This window comes from Tamandua tetradactyla, chromosome 2 (genome assembly GCF_023851605.1).
Source record: "Tamandua tetradactyla isolate mTamTet1 chromosome 2, mTamTet1.pri, whole genome shotgun sequence".
NCBI lineage: Eukaryota > Metazoa > Chordata > Mammalia > Pilosa > Myrmecophagidae > Tamandua > Tamandua tetradactyla.
The window spans coordinates 52,438,165-52,457,073 of NC_135328.1; the positions used below are offsets into that span (position 1 = coordinate 52,438,165).

General features: G+C 48.9%; 2 protein-coding genes across 19 annotated transcripts; one reads left to right on the top strand and one right to left on the bottom strand.

The window, feature by feature from the left end:
• The first annotated feature begins 106 nt into the window (after nucleotides 1-106).
• On the top strand, nucleotides 107-11,270 carry NTMT1 (N-terminal Xaa-Pro-Lys N-methyltransferase 1). 17 transcript variants are annotated; one of them, XM_077146996.1, is made up of 7 exons: nucleotides 107-392; nucleotides 736-849; nucleotides 1,512-1,607; nucleotides 2,557-2,730; nucleotides 8,005-8,220; nucleotides 9,075-9,327; nucleotides 10,302-11,270. In XM_077146996.1, the coding sequence occupies exons 5-7, from the start codon at nucleotides 8,059-8,061 to the stop codon at nucleotides 10,556-10,558; spliced, it is 672 nt and encodes a 223-aa protein (XP_077003111.1). In that variant the 5' UTR covers nucleotides 107-392; nucleotides 736-849; nucleotides 1,512-1,607; nucleotides 2,557-2,730; nucleotides 8,005-8,058; the 3' UTR covers nucleotides 10,559-11,270. The 17 variants fall into 17 exon arrangements, with proteins under 17 accessions (XP_077003111.1, XP_077003112.1, XP_077003115.1 ...); XM_077146997.1 differs by lacking the exon at nucleotides 2,557-2,730; XM_077147000.1 differs by lacking the exons at nucleotides 1,512-1,607; nucleotides 2,557-2,730.
• Nucleotides 11,271-11,290: 20 nt separating this feature from the next.
• ASB6 (ankyrin repeat and SOCS box containing 6) lies at nucleotides 11,291-17,385 on the bottom strand. Of its 2 annotated transcripts, XM_077146984.1 has the most exons (6): nucleotides 17,097-17,295; nucleotides 15,344-15,525; nucleotides 14,176-14,282; nucleotides 13,969-14,077; nucleotides 13,361-13,447; nucleotides 11,299-13,189 (listed from the first exon to the last, which is right to left on the bottom strand). In XM_077146984.1, exons 1-6 carry the CDS (start codon nucleotides 17,207-17,209, stop codon nucleotides 12,522-12,524), a joined length of 1,266 nt encoding a protein of 421 aa, XP_077003099.1. In that variant the 5' UTR covers nucleotides 17,210-17,295; the 3' UTR covers nucleotides 11,299-12,521. The 2 variants fall into 2 exon arrangements, with proteins under 2 accessions (XP_077003098.1, XP_077003099.1); XM_077146983.1 differs by lacking the exons at nucleotides 13,969-14,077; nucleotides 14,176-14,282 and having other exon boundaries at nucleotides 11,291-13,189; nucleotides 17,097-17,385.
• Nucleotides 17,386-18,909: the final 1,524 nt, after the last annotated feature.

Genomic DNA, 18,909 nt, shown 5'->3' on the forward strand with positions numbered 1-18,909 from the left:
TTCCTCCCCACCCTCCACCCCCAGATTGTTCTGAGCTGAACTGGTGTCACACTCACCCTGGTGGGGCTTCTGGGTGGGGCCAGAAAAGGTCCCGTGAACTTAAAGCCCCCTAACAGGTGGGCTGGTCCCTGAGAGAGCCCATCTTCCTGCTCCTGGTCCGTCTGCTGCCCCTCCCTGCTGCGTCCAGACTCTCTTCAGGGTCATTATGATCCGCCCCTCGTCCACCTGAGGAGCCGTGGGCACTGGGGTCTAGGGGCAGAGGGCGCGGCTCTTGTGCCCAGGATGCCATAACTGTGGCCACCAGGGGGTGGGGGTGGGGCAGGCACTCTTGACCAGAGCAGCCAGGCCCAAGCCAAGGAATCAGCCACCCCTTCTCTATCCAGGAGGCACAGGTGGGTGGGTCATGTTTGATCAGGAGACTGACTGGGTGGCTTTTGAAAGCAGAACTTACCCTGCAAGACTGGGCAGTGAGGAATGCAGGGGGCCTGGAAACAAAGAGATCAGATTTAGAGTCCCTGCCCTACTACTGTTTGCTGTGTGACAAGGGATAGGCCCTTCCTTCTCTGAGCTCCATTGTGAAATGGACTGACTCTTGGCTGGGAGAAGACAGGAAGGAGGAATATATTGTGTAAATTGGGGGCTGGGAGGGTGTCAAGAGAAGTTTGAAAACATAATTTCAATGTCATGATATAATTTTACGATTTGATAATGAAAAAGTGATAATTCAAATTACAGGACAGCTACCTGGAGGAGACATCGCAGAAGATGTGTTCCATTTTCTGCAAATGCTCCTCAACCACGGTTAGAGGGGCACATCTCTTCGGGGAGTTAGTGTATTGATTGAGGATGGTGAGAAATCTTTACATTTATCTAAAGGATATGTGAATTTTAAAGAATTAGATAAGAACACCAGACTAGATGATTTCTGAGGAGCCCTTCACACCATGCTCTCTGTAAACATTTGTTAAGCAGTTACTATGTGCTAGGCTTGGGAACTCAGAGATGTGGGAGGCTTAGGGAGCCAGCCAGACCTCAGAGGAGCAAGCATCGGAAGGGGATTTCTCTTCTTTTTAATAGTTTTTTTTATTGTGGTAAAATGTACATAACATAAAATTTCCCATTTTAACCATTTTTAAGTGAATAATTCCGTGGTTTTAATTACATTTACAGTGTTGTGTGACCATTACCACCATCCATTACCAAAATTTTTTCATTACTCAGAAACCCTGTACCCAGTAAGCAGTAACTCCCCTTTCTGCCCCACCTCCCACGCTGGCGCCTGGTAACCTCTCATCTACTTTCTGACTCTATGAACTTGCCTAGTCTAGATATTTTATGTAAGCAGAATTGTACAGTATTTGTCTTTTGTGTCTAGCTTATTTCACTTAGCATAATGTTCTCAAGGTTCATCCATATTGTAGCATGTATGAGAACTTCATTTTTTAATGGCTGAATAATGTTCCATTGTATGGATAGCCACATGAAAATTAATTATATCCATATTTGTATAGATATCCCACGTTTTGTTTATCCATTCGTCTGTTGATGGACACAGATTGTTTCCATCCCCTAGCTAGTGAGGATATTGCTGCTGTCAACATTGGCATGTAAGTATCTGTTTGATCCCTGTTTTCAATGATTTGGGGGTAGATACAGTACCTAGGAGTGGAATTGCTGGGTCATGTATTAATTCCATGTTTAGCTTTTTGAGGAACTGGCACCATTTTACATTCCCACCAGCAATGTATGAGAGTTCCAATGGGAGGTGGGTTTTTAAGCATGTACAGTTGTGATCACAGCTGCCCCCCAAAAGACTATTCAAGGTGCCCCCAGCAGTAGAGATTGCCTTGCTCTATCTCCTTCCCTTAGAGACAGGGAAAATGCAACTTGGAAGAGGGGTACAGGCCAGGGCAACCACGTCAGACCTGGAGTGGGCTGGAGTGGATTCCAGATAATTTGTACATAAACAGTTTTGGGGACTTGACTGCAAGCAGGATTTACCCTGCACCCCATACTTTCACTTCATTAGAGCAAAAACACGTTGAGCCCCTCCTTTGTGCAATGCCCAGCGGAAGGCACTGTAAATCTATGACAGGATATCAGTTCAGGAAAAATGAATTTACTAATGATGAATATTGTTATTATAACAGTTTCCATTTCCTGTGAGGCTGCTGTGCAAATTGCAGGGCTAAAGCCTTAACATTCAGTATCACACCAATTTAACCCTCAGAGCATCAGAAGGTAATTATTTCATTCCTCTGCCAGAAGAGGAGATAGACAAGGAGAGTAATAGTTACAGTTGCTTCCGAGCCGATCCTCCAGAATTTCTACAATTAGATGGGGCATAGGGCAGAGCAACCTGTTTGGAATTGAAACAATGAATTTTTTCTGCTTATTTGGAATGGCAACCCTTTGTTAGTTCCTGAGGTATTTCTTTTTCTTTCTTTACTATTATGGTATATGTTTTAAGATGCTAATGTGGGATTAGGATCCTTTTTACGCAGTGAAAAATCCACAGAACTCTAGGGTTGTTTTGTGGTTTTTTGCATGGGCAAGCAACGGGAATCGAACCCGGGTCTCCGGCATGGCAGGCGAGAAGTCTGCCACTGAGCTACGGTCGCACCGCCCAGTGCACTAGTTTTTAAAAGCCCAGCCTCGCAGCCTCCAAACTAACTAGTTGCACATGCTGGAGGAGGGAAGGAACACTAAGGAGAGGATGCAGTCCTGGAGGTTTGTGCCTTTACGGAAAAGTCAAGCCGCATCCTGAGCCCGCAGGGGGCGGGGCCGCTACTGGTCCCGCCCCCTCTGGACGCCCGGAAGTGACGTGAGTGGACAAAGGCAGCACGCGCGGCGACCTGTCGCGTCTCGTCGTGGTCAGGTGAAGCAGGTTGTGGGCTTGTGGGGTCGCCGCCGCCGCCGCCCTCTTCCTCCTCCTTCCCTCTTTCCTGTCCTCTTTTCCCTGGTCCCGGGAGTCTCCGCCCGGGGTGAGTAGAGCGAGGCATTGCCGGGGGCGGCAGCCGTTGGGAGAGGGGAGGCCTTGACCCCCAACTGCCTCGGCGACCTGAGGCCCAGGCTCGTCACGTGACCTGTGCGAGCCGCTTCTGGACGCGACCCCAGGAGGTCTGCTGGCCGAACTTACGCAGACTCCGGGGGCGGTAGGGGCGGAGAGTAGAGGAGGAAAGCCAAGGCACCCAAAGCCTGGGCCGGCCACTCCCGCACGCCTGTCCCCAGGCCACAAGTCCCTTTCACTCTCTGGGCCCAGCCCAACTCTGACACGACACAGGTGCCGCTCAAAGGAGAATTTGCTGCCAATAGCCCTTGGAGCCAAGGTCAGCCTGTTTGCAGGGAGGCTGCAATATCAAAACTCCAGAATTTGCTGCCCACCAACGGTGTGACGTGTGACCTTATCCCTCTCGGTATTGATTCTTTGGTCTGTACAATAAGGAATTGAAGCTGGTGTCAGAGGCCCCGAGGGTAGGGTAGGGCAGTGTAGCAGATGGTTGTGATATCCTGATGTCTAGAACGATTGTCCATTCAGATGGGATGGGCCTTTGGAAGGGGCCAAGCCGTTTACCGGGTAAAGAAGCCTCTATTCCTTCCTTAATTCTGTTGCCATTTTCCTTTGCGTGTCTAAGGCACTTCACTTTCCTTTAATGTATCTGGTTTTCCATCAGTAAACTAGGGCTTGTAGCCTTGGTGGTATAGGTCAAATTCTGTGGTGGAGGCCAGAAACCATAGAATCTCAAGGTTAGCCTTTCAGAATTCTCGTTTGCAGTGGTTATGCTTGTGATGGGGGGAAGCTCACACCCCTTCCCTGATATGCAGAACTGTTTGGGTCTGTTGGATAGACCGTGTAGCATAGTAGTGATATTTTGTTACTGCTTTTATTTCCTTTTTCTTACCACCCCCCACCCCCCACTCTCTCCCTTTCCAGTAGAGTAGTCTGCCATTCTCATATGTTAAGCTGTTGTTTACACAGATCCAGGCAGAACAGGCCCTGTCCACAGGCTGCTAGAGGGAAGCAGTAACTTCAAACAGGCTCATACCTCCTATTGCTTTCAGGCTTTTTTTTTTCCAAACTAAATTTATTTTAACATTTGTTCCCCCTATTATTTATTTTTATTCCATATGTTCTACTCGTTTCTTGACAAGATAGATAAAAGGAGCATCAGAGACAAGGTTTTCACAATCACACAGTCACATTGTGACAGCTATATCATTATGCAATCATCCTCAAGAAACATGGCTACTAGAACACAGCTCTACATTTTCAGGCAGTTCCCTCCAGCCTCTCCATTACATCTTGAATAACAAGATGATATCTACTTAATGCATAAGAATAACCTCCAGGATAACCTCTTGACTCTGTTTGGAATCTCTCAGCCACTGACACTTTGTCTCATTTCACTCTTCCCCCTTTTGGTTGAGAATGTTTTCTCAATCCCTTGATGCTAAGTCTCAGCTCATTCTAGGGTTTTTCTCAATCCCTTGATGCTGAGTCTCAGCTCATTCTAGGATTTCTGTCCCATGTTGCCAGGAAGGTCCACACCCCTGGGAGTCATGTCCCACGTAGAAAGGGGGAGGGGGGTGAGATTGCTTGTTGTGTTGGTTGGAGAGAGAGGTCAGGCTTTTTCTTGAAGGCAGTTAAATGAGGAGAATGAGATTACTATACAAAGAACTGATAGTGACAGCTGAAGCACCATTCTCCTCTATGTATGCTGGGAGAATAGAAGTAGTAGCTGGGGTGGCTGTCCAGGTGTCATCCCAAACAACTTGGAAGAGGAAGAAGGAAGAGGAGGTGGCCAGTTGACCGTGAATGATGCTCAGATCACACTTTACCTTCTGAGAAGCAGAAGGGTTTCTCTTCAGCTCTGAGCTAGACTAGAGTGCACACACAGCCAGATTGTGCCTCTGACCCTTTTCCAGGTCTGTGTAGCCCTTCAATTCCTCACTGTGTTCTGGAGCAGAGTGTAGGAGGAGTTCCTGCTGTTTGACCCTGCTGTTCCCACTGACTCCTAGGGACCTCCTGCCCAGCTCAAATCAACACCAGGAGGCTAAGAGCAGACAGGGCCCCAGGAATCACATTTATCAATGAATCAGCTGTTAGAACAAATGTCAAAGTTATGCTTGCCATTTCCCGGTCTAAATGTGCCTCCCCTGGCTTTTTCCTAGAATCTATGTGCAAGTGCAATTCTTGTAAATTAGATTATTCAGGGCCCTTGACATTTAAAGGAATCATGTTGTATAGCTTTTGGTAAAGCAGAAAATTATATTGTCAGTAATTGCTCTCAGTATTCTCAATTTTGAATGGTTGGATTTTTGTAGGATTTTCTTAAAAGTAGAACGTGGCTATAGCTGCATAAAGCCCCTCCTTTCATTTATTCAACAACTAATTAGTAAACACTCACCTTGTAACAGGTGCCGTGCTAATGGAATACAAGATGATGTTCCTGCCTACAACCCCACCTACCCCAGAGCTTACAATCTGGTAGGAAAGGCAGAGAGAATACAGACTGTTAAGTATTTGGCCCCAAATTTATTCTGTTCATTTGATCAGAAGTGAACTTTTTATTGAACACTATGTGCAATGTAGGATGCACAGTGATGATGTTACTACTGTTCTCTAAGGATCTCCCAGTCCAATGAGGGACAGAGATTTGAACACAAAACCAGAAGCTTGCTGAGATTGGCAGGCAATGAGGCTGGGACAGACCTGAGCTCATTGAGCACCGGTCTGAATTGGGGCACTGCGTATGGTGTGGAAAAGTAGCTTTTGAGTGCTTTCCTTTCTGAATGATGATGGAGAGGCTGGGATATGCTTGCTGTAAGGCCCACTGTCAGAGGAAAGACAACCAAGAAGCACAAATGACAGGGTGACATTCAGACTGGTGACCCCCTTCCCATCAGTTCTCAGGGAACCACAGTGACATCTACCCTACCGCAGCTAGCATTATTCTCTCCACATTCTTTTGTTTGGTGTGGAGCAAGAGTTCATTCTTCTAAGCAGTGTATTGACTGCTCTTTCATTCTGAGGGCTATAGCTTCAGGTGGTGGGACACTGGTATGGGAACATGGTGGTGAACCAAGCGGGGTATGTGTATGCTATATTTAGAACCAAGGTAGCCCATACCCTGTTACCCCAGAGTGCTACATAATTGATGCAGTGATTGTACTTGTCTTTATTATGGCCCCAAATCTGGTACCTGAACCGTTAAGTGAGGGGACCAGTATGAGTGTTAATTCTGGAATCTGTAGAGGGATTTGAGTAGGATTCTTTCTGGACACAGCTAAAGATTCTATTGAAGGTTGAAATAGTGTCCAAACAGATAAAAGGAACTGAACCCTGGTAGAGCATATGGGTGTTATTAGGTTTCACCTAGTCCCTCAGAGAGTCCCTCAGAGGGCCAGTGTGTGACCTTATCTGTGAAGAGAACCTGAATCTATGCAGAGTCAGGTCTGGGGATGGAAAGGGGTGGGGTGGGGGGATGGGGGTGGCTTTCCATCTTCTCCTGGCAGCTGTGCTCCTCCCCACTGACTGGCTGGGTTTGCTGGAAAGGGCTGACTAGAAGTAGAATTGCATCCTCCCTCTCTTTGCTGCCATCGGGAGTGTCCTTGAGCCATGCTGCTGGCTGGGGTGGGCCTGTTGCTTATGGAGTGTAGCTTCTCTTTCAAGACAGGTTCAAATACAGTAATATATTGGGTGCTATTAACAAATGTGGTCAATGAAATTCTTTTTTGTTTTTTTATGTCCCCTTTCCTACTCCTTAGAGTCTCTGAGTTTTTGAATTGAATACCTTGTGTATGTATGTCCTCTAGTCACTTTTCAATTTTCTGATTTCTTCTGAAGCCTTTAAAGCAATCCTTGGTTTTAGATTTTTCTTTTCTTTTTTTTTTTTTTTTTTGAGGACTATACCAGAATTCTACATGTTAAGGCTTTCTGTGTTGACCCCATAGTTTTAGGGATCAGTGATGACCTTTTGGACTTGCTGTGGCCCAGTAGAGTTGTGTCAGGATGGGTGGGGAATAAAACCCCAGGAGCACAGAAGTGAGCAGCTTTTCCGGAGGCTTGGATAGCTTGCATTCCTGCCCTCCAGGATCCCCTCCCCTGGTGCCCTCACATAATCCCTTCTTCAGGGAGTTTACAGGCCAGTGATGGGGTTGGTCCTTCTTCCATCAAATACTGCATTGACTGACTCTCTGGAGCTAGATTATTATTATTATAGCTAGGTTATTAATGGTAAATAAATAAATAAGCTTTTTGTGGTAAATGAAGTGTTTAGCATGTGCTCAGCAGATTTCCAATTCCCAGGGCCCTTAGCATGCTCTTTTCTTCCAGGAGCAGTGTTCTTGCCCTCTGCTTGCCTAACTCACTCCTCCTCATCCTTTAGTTTCAGCTCATGTGTCATTTCCTCAGGGATGTCTTCTCTGATCCCCCCCCCCCCAACTAAGTTAGGTCTAATGTATACTTCTGGCATCTTGTACTTCTTTGCGGCCCTCACCACTGTTGTAATTATGAGTGTCTATGTAGTTGTTTACAGCACATGGCCTGACACAGCATCTGAGCTCATTGCTAATTTAATGAATGAATGGACCCCACAGTGAGCTTATTTGTGTGCTCATGAGTGAGAGGGGAATAGAGGCATGGGAACTATTCAGACCCTCTCCAGGATCAGCTGGAATGCCCATTGTAAGAGGCTCGAGTTTCTTGCTTTGTTATCCTTAAATGTAGATTGGAATTCTCTGTGCCTTGGGGTCAAGTAAAGAACCAGAACCCAGGACTTCTTTCCCTTTGTATGAAGACAGCTTTGCAGACTGACTTAAAAGAAATGCAAGAGACAGAGGTACTGTTATCCAGAGGGTAGAAGCAGATTTGGAGATACTGAAAACTCCTCGCATCAGGCAAGATTGTGTGACTAGTGAAGCATGGTGTGAGACTGTTTCCTTTTACTTGAGGGTTTCTGCTGGGTGTCTGCACTGGGCTGATTTACTCTTTTTCTTGCTCAGGAGAGGTGCCATTGCTGAGTTTGGTGTTTGAGCAGAGACTTGATTGGTGACAGCATGACAAGCGAGGTGATAGAAGATGAGAAACAGTTCTATTCGAAAGCCAAGACATATTGGAAAGAAGTCCCACCCACAGTGGACGGCATGCTCGGGGGGTATGGCCACATCTCCAGCATCGACATCAACAGCTCCCGGAAGTTCCTGCAGAGGTTTTTGAGGGTAGGAAGGTCTGGTGGTTTTCCAGAAGAGGAAGCAGCTCTGGTGGCACTGCCTGGTCCTTGTGGGGTGCCATCTTTTAAATGTAACACTGCAGGTTCTTCAGTTACCTGTTGGTATTTAATACCAAGGTCTTGGAAAGCTGGATGGAAGCTTTTTGTGGGGAGGGTAAGACTTCAGAAGTCTGGACTTTAAGGTTATCAGACAGGAACTGGCTTTATGTGGGGGGGCTCTCAGGTGCCAGAATTTAAGTGTCTTCTCTCAAACTGATCAGTTTTGCCAGAGACAAAACTTTTGTTCTCCTGCCATTTTCTGGGCACTTGAGGCTGTGGGGTGTTAGCTGTTCTGCTATGTGCAGAATCCTAGTTATTGTCATGGTTGTAGCCCTACGTCTTTCACCCGTTCTCCTCTTTACCAGGCTGGTCTCTCCATGGCTGGGGTCACCCCTGGGTCCTGCTCCCTTCTTTCCCTTGGCAAACACTGGAAGCTACTGCTTTCTCCCACAGCTGCATCCTCTATCTACTTTTCATCTTCCCAAATTTGTTGAAATCCTTTCAACACTGATTGTCCCTGTTCCATTCTCTTCACTGTTTAAACTCTTTTTATTCCCTGTGTTGTTTTTATGAGGTCTCAGGAGGGAAAGATTAATGCATGTATTCATGTTATTACCTTTAAGTGGAAGTCAGCTTTCATTTTAGAAATGTGTGGCCCAGATAAAAGAGAATGGTCCATAGACAGTCCCTACTAGTGCTCACATTTCTGGGCTAATGGGGAATTGGCCCTGGCCCTTTGGAGTGACAGGGTCCCTATGGCTTTCTAACCCTCCTTATAGATTATATGCCTTCTTTGCTTTTTAGGAAGGCCCAAGCAGGACCGGAAGTTCCTATGCTCTGGACTGTGGAGCTGGCATTGGAAGGATCACCAAGCGTCTACTCCTGCCACTGTTTAAAGTGGTGGATATGGTTGATGTGACAGAGGACTTTCTGGTTAAAGCTAAGACCTATCTGGGTGAGGAGGGCAAGAGGGTGAGGAACTACTTCTGTTGTGGTCTTCAGGACTTCAGCCCAGAGCCTAACTCATATGATGTTATCTGGATCCAGTGGGTGATAGGTGAGGATTCTGCTTCCCTCCTCTGCTTTCCTGCCTGTCTCCCAGCACTGAGGCTCCCTCCAAGATCCTGGGAGCTGGGGCCCTGGTGTACTTTCAGCAAACTGGCCAGCAGGGATTCCTTGTATCCTCTCCTTTGCTTCCCCAGGGCTGTACTGGAGACTACCTGAAAGGAGTGTTAGGCTTTTCTTGAATGCTTTGTTTCAGCTCAGTACCTGCAGCAGTCCATTTGGGGGCAGTTTTTTTGTTTTGTTTTGCTTTGTCTTGTTTTGTTTTTAAGTTTCAAATGGCCAGTAATTTATTGCATTTAAAGAAAGTGAAAATTTGTCTTTATAAAAAAGGGTTTTTAAATAACAAAATGAACATTGTTCTTGCCTTTCCTGGTGAGCCAGCCTTGCTTTGTGGTACCCTCCTGCACCCACTTAATTTAACAGCATACATGTTGCTGCTCTAGGGTGCTCTTTCCAGGGCCTGCTGACCTGGTGGTAGGCCTCTGTGCCCGTGGTCAGCCACCACCTCCAGGGTTGGCAGCTGCGAACACTTGGCCTGGGCCTGTATTTTGTAGTTCCAAGAAGTTTCTAGAACTTTAACATGTAGGGTAGGAAATCTGTGAGTCTCCGCAATGCCAATATCTGAGATCAGGTATGCTTCCCTGATCCAGGCCCACAAAAAAGCATAGGTGGTATGTGGGCAGGACTTAGAAATCAGTCAATCAGAGTTCAGTTCAGTCCCAGCTTCACACGTACTAACCTACCCTTGGTAGGTTACTTCAGAGCTGTAGTTTTACTCTTATGCAAATGGGGTTTAGTAAAACTCCCTCAGTACTGTTGTGAAAGCCAGTGAGGTACTGGACATTAAGCACCTAACAAAGTGCTGGGTACAGATTAAGTGCTCAGTAACTGATGGCTGAAAAGACATCCAGTGGCAGTACATGCTTGCATCTTTCCCCTGGTAACCAAGGCCTCTGCCTTCCCCAGGCCACTTAACGGATCAGCACCTGGCTGAGTTCCTGCGGCGCTGCAAGCGGGCCCTTCGCACCAATGGCATCATCGTTATCAAAGACAACATGGCCCAGGAGGGTGTGATCCTGGATGATGTGGACAGCAGTGTGTGCCGGGACCTCGAGGTGGTCCGCAGGATCATCCGCAGTGCGGGCCTCAGCCTTCTGGCTGAGGAGAGGCAGGAGAACCTCCCTGAAGAGATTTATCATGTCTACAGCTTCGCTCTGAGATGAGCCTGGGTTGGCAGGAAAAACTGAGAGACCAGTGTGGGAGTGGGGAGGGAGCTGGCAGCTGGGTGAGATCCGGTGGCTTCATCTTGATAGTTCAGGAGTGTTTAAAGAGGCTGCTAAATATACCTGTCTGCCATGTATTCACTATACAGACTCTTTATAAAAATGCAGAATTGGACCATTTGGGGATGGGTGCTGCTGAATTGGGTAGTGAGGCAAGGGTCAGGTTCTGCCTGCTCTAAAAGGCAGTGTTTGGACAGCACAAACCCATGCCTGGTGCTCTGTACTGGAATGTGGTGATCACATCTAAAGTGAAAATTCTCTGGGTCTTAGTAACGCCAACTGACCATTCAGTCATAGGCCTGGCTGCCCTAAGAGGAAGAGAATAGCCCTTAACTTAACTTTGTTATTATGGGCATGAAGAAATGTGGTCTCTACCTAGGGGGAAGAGAGGAACAGCCCTCTTGAGAGAAATAAATGGGGCTGGTGGGGCCTTTAAGAATCCAACATGGAATCTGCCATACTGTACAGCTTGTGGGAATGTTCATGTTTCCAAGTCCTGTTTGCTGTCAGGGCCTTGATTTCCTTAAGGTGACAGTCACAACAGCCTGTACCAAGGGGAGACATCTGTAGCCTCCCCTTTGCTGTGCCTTGTGGCTTGGTAGGCATCTTCAGTAAAAAAATAAAAGGGATGAATCCCTGTACTGTGAAGGTCCTAGCTGTCTGGATGCTGCTTTTCTTTACTTGGACAATGGAACTGTGCTACTTATATCTGCCCCCCACTGCTTCAACTCCTGCCTACCACTGCTCCTTTCTGGCTGCTGCAGGATCCTGATGCGCTTTATCTTAAGCCAGGGAAGGAACAGAGGTTACACAAGTAGTTTTTTTTGGGTTTTTTTTTTTGGCATGTGCAGGCTCCAGGAATCAAACCTGGGTTTCCGGCATGGCAGATATACAAATAATTTTAAGGCCAAGAAAAATCAGTTTAATTTTATAATATAAATATAGCATTTAGTTGCCTTAGCTTCTTCCCAAAGGCATATAGTTTTACACATTTCACAATGACCAACATGACTGAAATGACTGAGAGTTCAGCTTAGGGCAGTACAGTAAGCTTCCAGTCTTGGCAGCTTTCTCCATCAGGTGAGCCCCTCACAAAACGAGACTTCAGAAAGAGCTGCCCCCTGTTGTGCACTTGTGGTTGCTTTCAGGCAGAAGGCATTGCTCCAGGACCCAGGTTTTGCACAAGCAGAGCTGCCACCATAGCAGGGGACCACAGCCCTGATGCATGATTAGGTACTTGGAGTGGAACCTTGGTGACAGGACTTCAGAAACTGGTAAGGGTCAGCTCAGCTTTCAAAACCAGGAAGGTCTTAAAATGTCTGCCCATCTACCCCTCAGCCCCACCCCAACACAATCTGGAGTGAAAGAGGCAGGATAATGGACCTCAGCTTGATTTTACCCTGCTGCACGCTCTCGAACAGGACCTAACCCTGCCTGACTTCTACCTTTGGCTGTGTCTCTTCCATGCAGGAAGCTCTCAAGAATATTTAGACTTAGTGCTTCCATACTTCTGTAAATGCCCTGGGATGCCCCTCAAATTAATAGCATATAAACTTTCCCCAAATCAACACCCTGTTCTTTTTCCCAACGTGGGTTGAAATTTGGGGGTGCTGTCAGAGGGAAAGGAGGGCAGCCTCCCTGGAAGATGAAGAAGCACACCTGTCACCTCTGGAATGATTACAGCTGCTAGATTTTACCTGGCTTTCTTTGTACTCAAGAAGTTCCATGTCTCATCTCCAAACTGCACTGTTTTGCTAGATGGGACCAAAGGTTTCCAGAATCAAAGAACCCTCAACTAAGCCTGTGACAGGTACTAAAATCCACCAACAGGTTGAATTAAGTTTCCCAGACCACTGTTCCCTTTGTCTGGGGGCCTGAAAACTAGAGGGTTACCTGGGATCTGTCAGATGTCATCTTCGAGGGTACCACTGTGCTCACTGAGGAGATACCACTTCAGCCTGTCAGGCAGAGGAAGGGCTTTGACCTTCACATCCACAGGCCAAGGCTGAAGGTACAGCCGGATGTAAACACGACACAGGTGCTTGAGGGGTGGGGGATAGCTCTCCAGCTGCCTCAAGGAGAAGTGAAGGGCTTGGATTTTTTCTGCTAGGCTACCCACAGGATGAATGTCGAAGTTCTCCGGCAGTTGGAGTTTCTGGGAATTAGTCACCATGAGATCAAGGATAGTCTCAGCCTTGCGCAGGAGGTCCACGTGGCTCTCATCTTCAGCACAGCCTGGGTGGGAACAGAGCCTCTCAAAGATGATGTGAAAGCCAGACCAGCAGGACGCACCATGGAGGGAACAGTTATAAGCGGCTCCAGATTCTAACAGGAAGCGGAGGAGAGGGAAATGCAGTTTAAAGCTCTTGAGGCAGATGTGGGTGAGGGATTCGTGGGCTGGGCATTCACTGGGGTCTGCTCCATGAGCCAGTAGCAGCTGTGTTACTTGGAAGCAGAAGCGGTTAATCATCTGGGCCTCCTCTTTGTCCCCTCCCACTGTTTCACCAAGCAGGAAGATGATGCAAGTAAACACTGTGTCCCCATCTTTGGTGGTAGCCTTCACGTCTGCCCCTAGAAAAGCCAACAGGAAAACAACAGAAGGTGGGAGAAGGCCTTAAATCCTTAGAAATTAACACTTTACTTTTAACAGGGGAGCCTGGTGAAACTAGACAAGTGCTATGTGAAAGACCAAGGCTTGGAACCAGCCTGGGTATTACTCTACCAGGAGGAGACAAGCCTCACCTCCCTCCAGTAAGAGTCGGATGTTCTCAGTATTGTGGATCTGCACCCCGTCACTACTGGCCAAAGCATGTAGCAAAGCAGTCTTCCCTAGAAAGAGAGAAGAATAAGGTTGACTGGGAGGCCAAGAAACTAATGTCAGGGTAACTGCAGAGAAACAGAAGAAACTTATAAAGGACTGACTTCTCAGTTAGGGATCAGGGTGACAGGTGTCTGGTTATTCTCTTTCCTCCTACACAAAACTGGGAGAAAAAGGGCCAGGAGAAGAAGGTATTTTCTGATCCTAATTGTTAACTGAGACTCTTCCTTCCCTGACAGGAAGCCTTCATTCCCTCAAATGCTGAGCGTGCATACATACCACGTATCTACCTACCAAGGCAGCCCTTGAGGGGCCAGTCTGGGAACAATGATGTCCGTGCTTCTCTAAAGCCTCTGAATTCTGGACTCAAAGGGAAGACAGCAAAATACCTGTGGTCAAGCATGCTGTGCCTGTCAGATGAAGCCAGCATCCAGCCTGCCCACCTAGCCATCAGACCCTGCGTTACCCTGGCTTTCCCTCGCAAGACACCTGAGACTCAGTGCTGTTCTGATTTTCTACATGAGGCACCCACCATGCTTGTCAGCTGCATTGACATCTGCTCCAAGCTCCAGAAGGCGCTGAAGGCAGGGCAAGCGCTCTGGCTCTTCGCTGGCCAGGTCCAACGGACTGCTCTCATGTATCTGAGCCAAGAGAGCACAAGCCAGGTTGGCCTGGGGTCTGTGGGGCTACTTGGGGAATTCCCCACCTCTTCAGAGCAGGCTGGACCTGGCTGTCTTACCCGGTCCCTCCGGTTAATGTCGGCCCCATGGCGCACCAGTAGTTCTACCATGTCGGGCTGGTTTCGCAGGACAGCAATGTGCAGAGCGGTGTAGTAGGTGACTGGGTCTGAAGACATAGACACAGTTCATGGACAGTCCTGCCTATAAGCACATTCTTGCAGGAACCCAGGTCCTGACCTCAGAGCCCAGGCCTAGTGCTCAAACCTCAAGTCTCCAGAAGTTGCAGGCCTACGCTCCTGCCACGGTGAGGGGTCAGGCAGAACTGTGCTCACCAGATGCTAAAGCAGGTCTCTGGAGTCAGACCTAGGTTCAGGGGTTCAGGACCTGGGAGGGTTCTAGTGAGCATTGTACTTAACCTATATGGGCTTTAGTTTCCTGTTCTATAAAATGGGGCCAGAAAATGGAGGCATCTTTTGGGAGTACTTGGAGTAACATCTCTTTGGCTGCTCTGTTCCTTGAGTCTGGCGATAATAGCCAAGATTTTGAAACTAGGTCTCAAAGTAACTGATTTCAAAATGGAGCCTCTTTCCTCAGAAACTTGACCCTCCACAAGCCCAACAACCCCTGAGCCTATTCTCAAATGGAGAGGGGAGACACGCCTGGCTGCATCCTGCGTCCGCAGAAAGACCCTGCATGTTGGCCAACCACACTCTTCCTGGGAAAAAGCCAAAGAAAGGAGAATGGCTTCGTCACCATCCCCTAGCACTTACCAGCTAGAAATCAATGTGGTCCTGCCATAACTTATGCCTAATATGGCTTATCTATTTTTTCCTCTCCCTATGGCAAGAACAAAATACTAGATGGCTTAAAGTAAGTGGTGGAAAATTACCTTCCCTTAGCTCTGGGCACAGTGCCAGCAGCCACATTTTCACATTAATGGATGCAGGGATTTATCTGGGACTGGGTAAAGTTTGCTAAATCAATCACATGATAGAAACAGCCACAAATTTGCTCTTGGAAGAGAAGTGGTAAGAGCCATCTGAAAGCTGGGAAGGGAGGTAGGAGGCAGCCCAGTGTGGGCCGCTTTAGTCATCATCCCATGAAATAAATGAGTAAAGTAGCTCCTATAAAAACAGTAAAATCAGGGCCAAAGGCCTGGCCACACACCCAGAGCAGGACCATACTTCAGCCACCTACCTACTCTTATCTCCCTAGACCCCAGCTGACCTTCAAAGTTGAGATTGGCCCCATTCTGCAGAAGAACATCAGCAGCCCGTGTCAGCCCCAGCTCAGCCATCTTCAGCAGGGCATTGCTCACACCTTCCTGGTAAAATGGGCAGTGGGCCTTCCTCTCCAGCAGCTCCGTGAGAACAAGGATACGGCTCTCCTCACTGGCGACATGACTGGGCCTGGGGCAGAAGAGAGGCCAGCCAACTGAGAGAGGAAGAGCTGTGAGACCACTGGGCGTGGGGACCCTGTGGCATGGAGCCCCACCACTGGGGCTCCCCCTACTCTCCTGCTGTAACTACCCACCAAAGTTGGGGCCTAGGTTCTGCAGTGCTCATATAAAGGTCTGTGGTGGAAAAGAGGGCCAAGCTAGATCTCTTAAACGAGCAGAGTCCTTGGCTTTGTAGATAAAAGACTGGCTTGGTCTTCAGGCTCCTCCCATGCTGGTCCCCAGCTTGCCCAGAGAGTCTGGTCCCTGGAGTGGGTACAAAGCCCAACACACCCTGGGCTGTAGAGACTAGAGCAGGAGCAGGAAATAGACACTGACACTCCTTCCTCAAAAAGCCCTTCACACTCAAAGACTGGGATGCTCCCCAAGCTGCAGAATACATTAGACCAGCCTGGAAAATCTTTCTACCTCTTGTGATAAGGAGAACAATGACCCTCCTTCAGTCTTCTTTCATTCCCCTTTCACAAGCCAAACTTGTGAAGGTATATGCACCCAATGCCCTTCATATCCCAAGTGCAACCTACTTACCTGCCACTCACCTCTCCAAAATCATCCTCCCCGCTGCTGGTCAGAACTATTAAGAACTCTGCTGTGGCTTTCCCCAAAGCTCAAGTCTGTGAACGGCTCCCTGCCTTTGCACATAGCTCTGAGATCATCGCAGGCTCCTTTACAGGCTGCAACCTCCTCTCTTGGTGAAGTTTTCTCTATTGGTGCTACCACTCTCCTCTTTCCCTTAGTCTTATTCATCTGCACTCCTTCATTGGCTGGTTCAAAGTTTGATCCTTACTGACTGGGCAAGATTCCCTCTCATCCTCACTGTACCCACCCCAGCCCTATAGAGTACCCAGAAGACCATGGATTGAAAACAAACTATCTGACAGAGATCTGCAACATGTTTGAAGTCTAAAAGGCCCTTTTGTTGCCTTACCCCTCACCCCAGATTGGCTTCAGAGTCAAACACCTTGCACTGCATTTTCAGAACAAGCCTCAACGTGAGTACAGCTGATGTAGCAATAAAGAAAATCTCGTTTGCACCAAAGCCCTTGGAGAGAGAATAATTACCGTCGTTTGCAAATTCCAACTGTTTCCCAACACCCAGGCACCTTTTTTTCCATTACACCTAATACACTATACACGTTACTTATGATTGTTGTCAGTCTCTCCTTTGGAACACAGACATCATGAAGACTGGCTTCCGGGTGGAGAGCGTGGGACAGGGAGGGCAAAAGGTGGGGGCCCTGAGGTGGAGGCTCTGCCCGTTCACCCCACCCTACGGCCCTCGCTGCCCATTCATCAGCGTTGGCCTGGAGCACTCCACCCTTCAAGGGGTAGAACATGGGTCGGCGCAGATAAACTTGAGCGCGAAGCCACGCAACTTCGGCCTCTCCCCTTAATCTCTTTATCTCTAAAGTGAGGGAATCACACCTTCTCCCGACCGGCCCAGTCATCTTGTAGTGGCAACCGAAGCGAAAAGCAGCACCAGGTCAGAGCGTCCCCGCCCACTGGCTGGAAGAAAGCAATTACCCGTCCAGGGGCTCCTGTCGCTCGAGGTCCTGAATCCCCAGAGAGCCAAGAATTGCATCGACCAGAGGCTGGTACTCGAAGATGATCCTCCGGAAGCCGTGCAGGAATGGCATCGTGGCGGCTCCCGGGCATTCAAGGGCGGTCGCCCTTTCCCCCAAGGCCGAGACGCGGACTGGCGCGTTCCGATCGCCGCGAGCCTTGTCCGGCCTCTGTTAGTCCAGTCCCAGCGTCGGACCCGGTCCGCAGCCCAGCCCGCTGCTCCGTACCGGAAATGATCCTCGTGCTTCCGGCTCGCGCCGCCCCAGGAAAGAGGACGAGGCGGCGATAGCGCCCCCTGTGGATTCGGAGGACCGCAGTGCGTCCGGAAACGCGATTCGCGGAGCTGACCCAGCAGAACGGCTTCGACAGGACTGCTGCGGACGTGGACCCGGAGCCCCGCCCGAGCCGGAGCGCAGGGCCGGCCCGCCCCTTTTTGCCCCACCCGGCCCTGCTATCCCGTCCTCAGCCGCTAGGCGCCGTCCGAGTTCTGCCCGTTGCGACCCTCGGCTGGACCGCTGCCGGACGCGCTAGGAGCCTGAGCCGGGGCGGTGACTCAAGCCCCTGATGCCCCGGCCCTCGCTGAACTTGGATCAGACCACGACTCTTCCATATTGGTCTAGCTCTCACCTCCCCCCCGAGGAGGGCCTGCCATCACGACTCTGTCCCCACGCGGGCCCACTGACCGTGGAATGATGTGGACCGCCCTCCCGGCACGTCCTGCTCACGGGCGGTGGAGACGATAGCTTATTTTCTGACCCCGGGAGACCCTGGCCCAGGCCGGCTGTCGTCTCCTGCCACTTTCTGCCTTGATGCACTCGATAAGCTCTAATTTCTTGCTCGGTAAAATAGGGATAATCGCACTCACTTGAGATCCAGGATCAACAGCTCTGTGTCGGTTGAAGTTGAGTCTAGCAGGAAGGAACCCAAGCCCTGGGACCACTTTTCTGGGGCCATGAACTTGAGCATCTACCACCTCGGCCCCACAGCTGCTGGAAAGTCGGTGTTTTCCTCCCAGAAGGTGACCTCACAACTTTGGCCATGAGCACCCATCGTGCTGAGTTGGCAGTCGCTCTGGCCTGGTACCTGCCAGATGGCAAGAGTTGTGGAGCCGAGGGGGTGGGGGGCGGGGAACGACGTTTAGAGGCACATTTAAAGGCAACCTCATGTGTCTTATGAATAAACATTTAAAGTAGGCAGAATAAGACCCCACCACCAGCAGAAAAATAGACTTTATAAGAAAAATCAATCCAAAGCTGCCTGGATACAACTATGGCGACCCAGCATGGTCCAGTATGCAGTAGGGAGTGGATAATTGCTGGCTATTATTATTGTTTCGTTTACAAAGTGCAGAGCAAATGACTAGCTATCAAAACCCCAATTAAGTAATCAAAAGACCATAGTTTGCCTTTACCTCTAATGCCTAAAAGAGCAGTAATGAGGGGTGGGGGATGAGCAGCTGAGGTTTAAGCCCCTTTAAGGCAGTGCCAGCATGGGCTTCCCAGAAACAACTGCAGACTACAAGGGCCACAGCTCTCAGCACATCTGCCTTGTTTCAGGAAAGAAGCATGTTCTCTTTGACCCAAATCAGGAAATTTTGCTCACACAGAAATAGGGATATTTCAGCTTGTCTTGTAAAATCAAAAGATCAGAAAACTGAGTCCGAGTTCTCACCTGGCAACAGTGAGCATCAGGACAGGGCACTTGTTCCCAAATGCCTCAGGTTCCCCAGGCATTTAACCTGGAACATAACCGCCCTGGGGGAGGTTAGAATGTC

What these genes read in the sequence shown, in the direction of transcription:
- NTMT1 (XM_077146996.1), top strand. Translation starts at nt 8,059, where the DNA reads ATGACAAGCGAGGTGATAGAAGATGAGAAACAGTTCTATTCGAAAGCC. An exon ending in TCCTGCAGAGGTTTTTGAGG is followed by an intron (nt 8,221 to 9,074) that starts GTAGGAAGGTCT and finishes TTTGCTTTTTAG; the next exon opens with GAAGGCCCAAGCAGGACCGG. An exon ending in CTGGATCCAGTGGGTGATAG is followed by an intron (nt 9,328 to 10,301) that starts GTGAGGATTCTG and finishes TGCCTTCCCCAG; the next exon opens with GCCACTTAACGGATCAGCAC.
- ASB6 (XM_077146984.1), bottom strand. Translation starts at nt 17,209, where the DNA reads ATGCCATTCCTGCACGGCTTCCGGAGGATCATCTTCGAGTACCAGCCT. An exon ending in CAATGCAGCTGACAAGCATG is followed by an intron (nt 13,448 to 13,968) that starts GTGGGTGCCTCA and finishes CTCTCTTTCTAG; the next exon opens with GGAAGACTGCTTTGCTACAT. An exon ending in CCGACTCTTACTGGAGGGAG is followed by an intron (nt 13,190 to 13,360) that starts GTGAGGCTTGTC and finishes TGGCTTTTCTAG; the next exon opens with GGGCAGACGTGAAGGCTACC.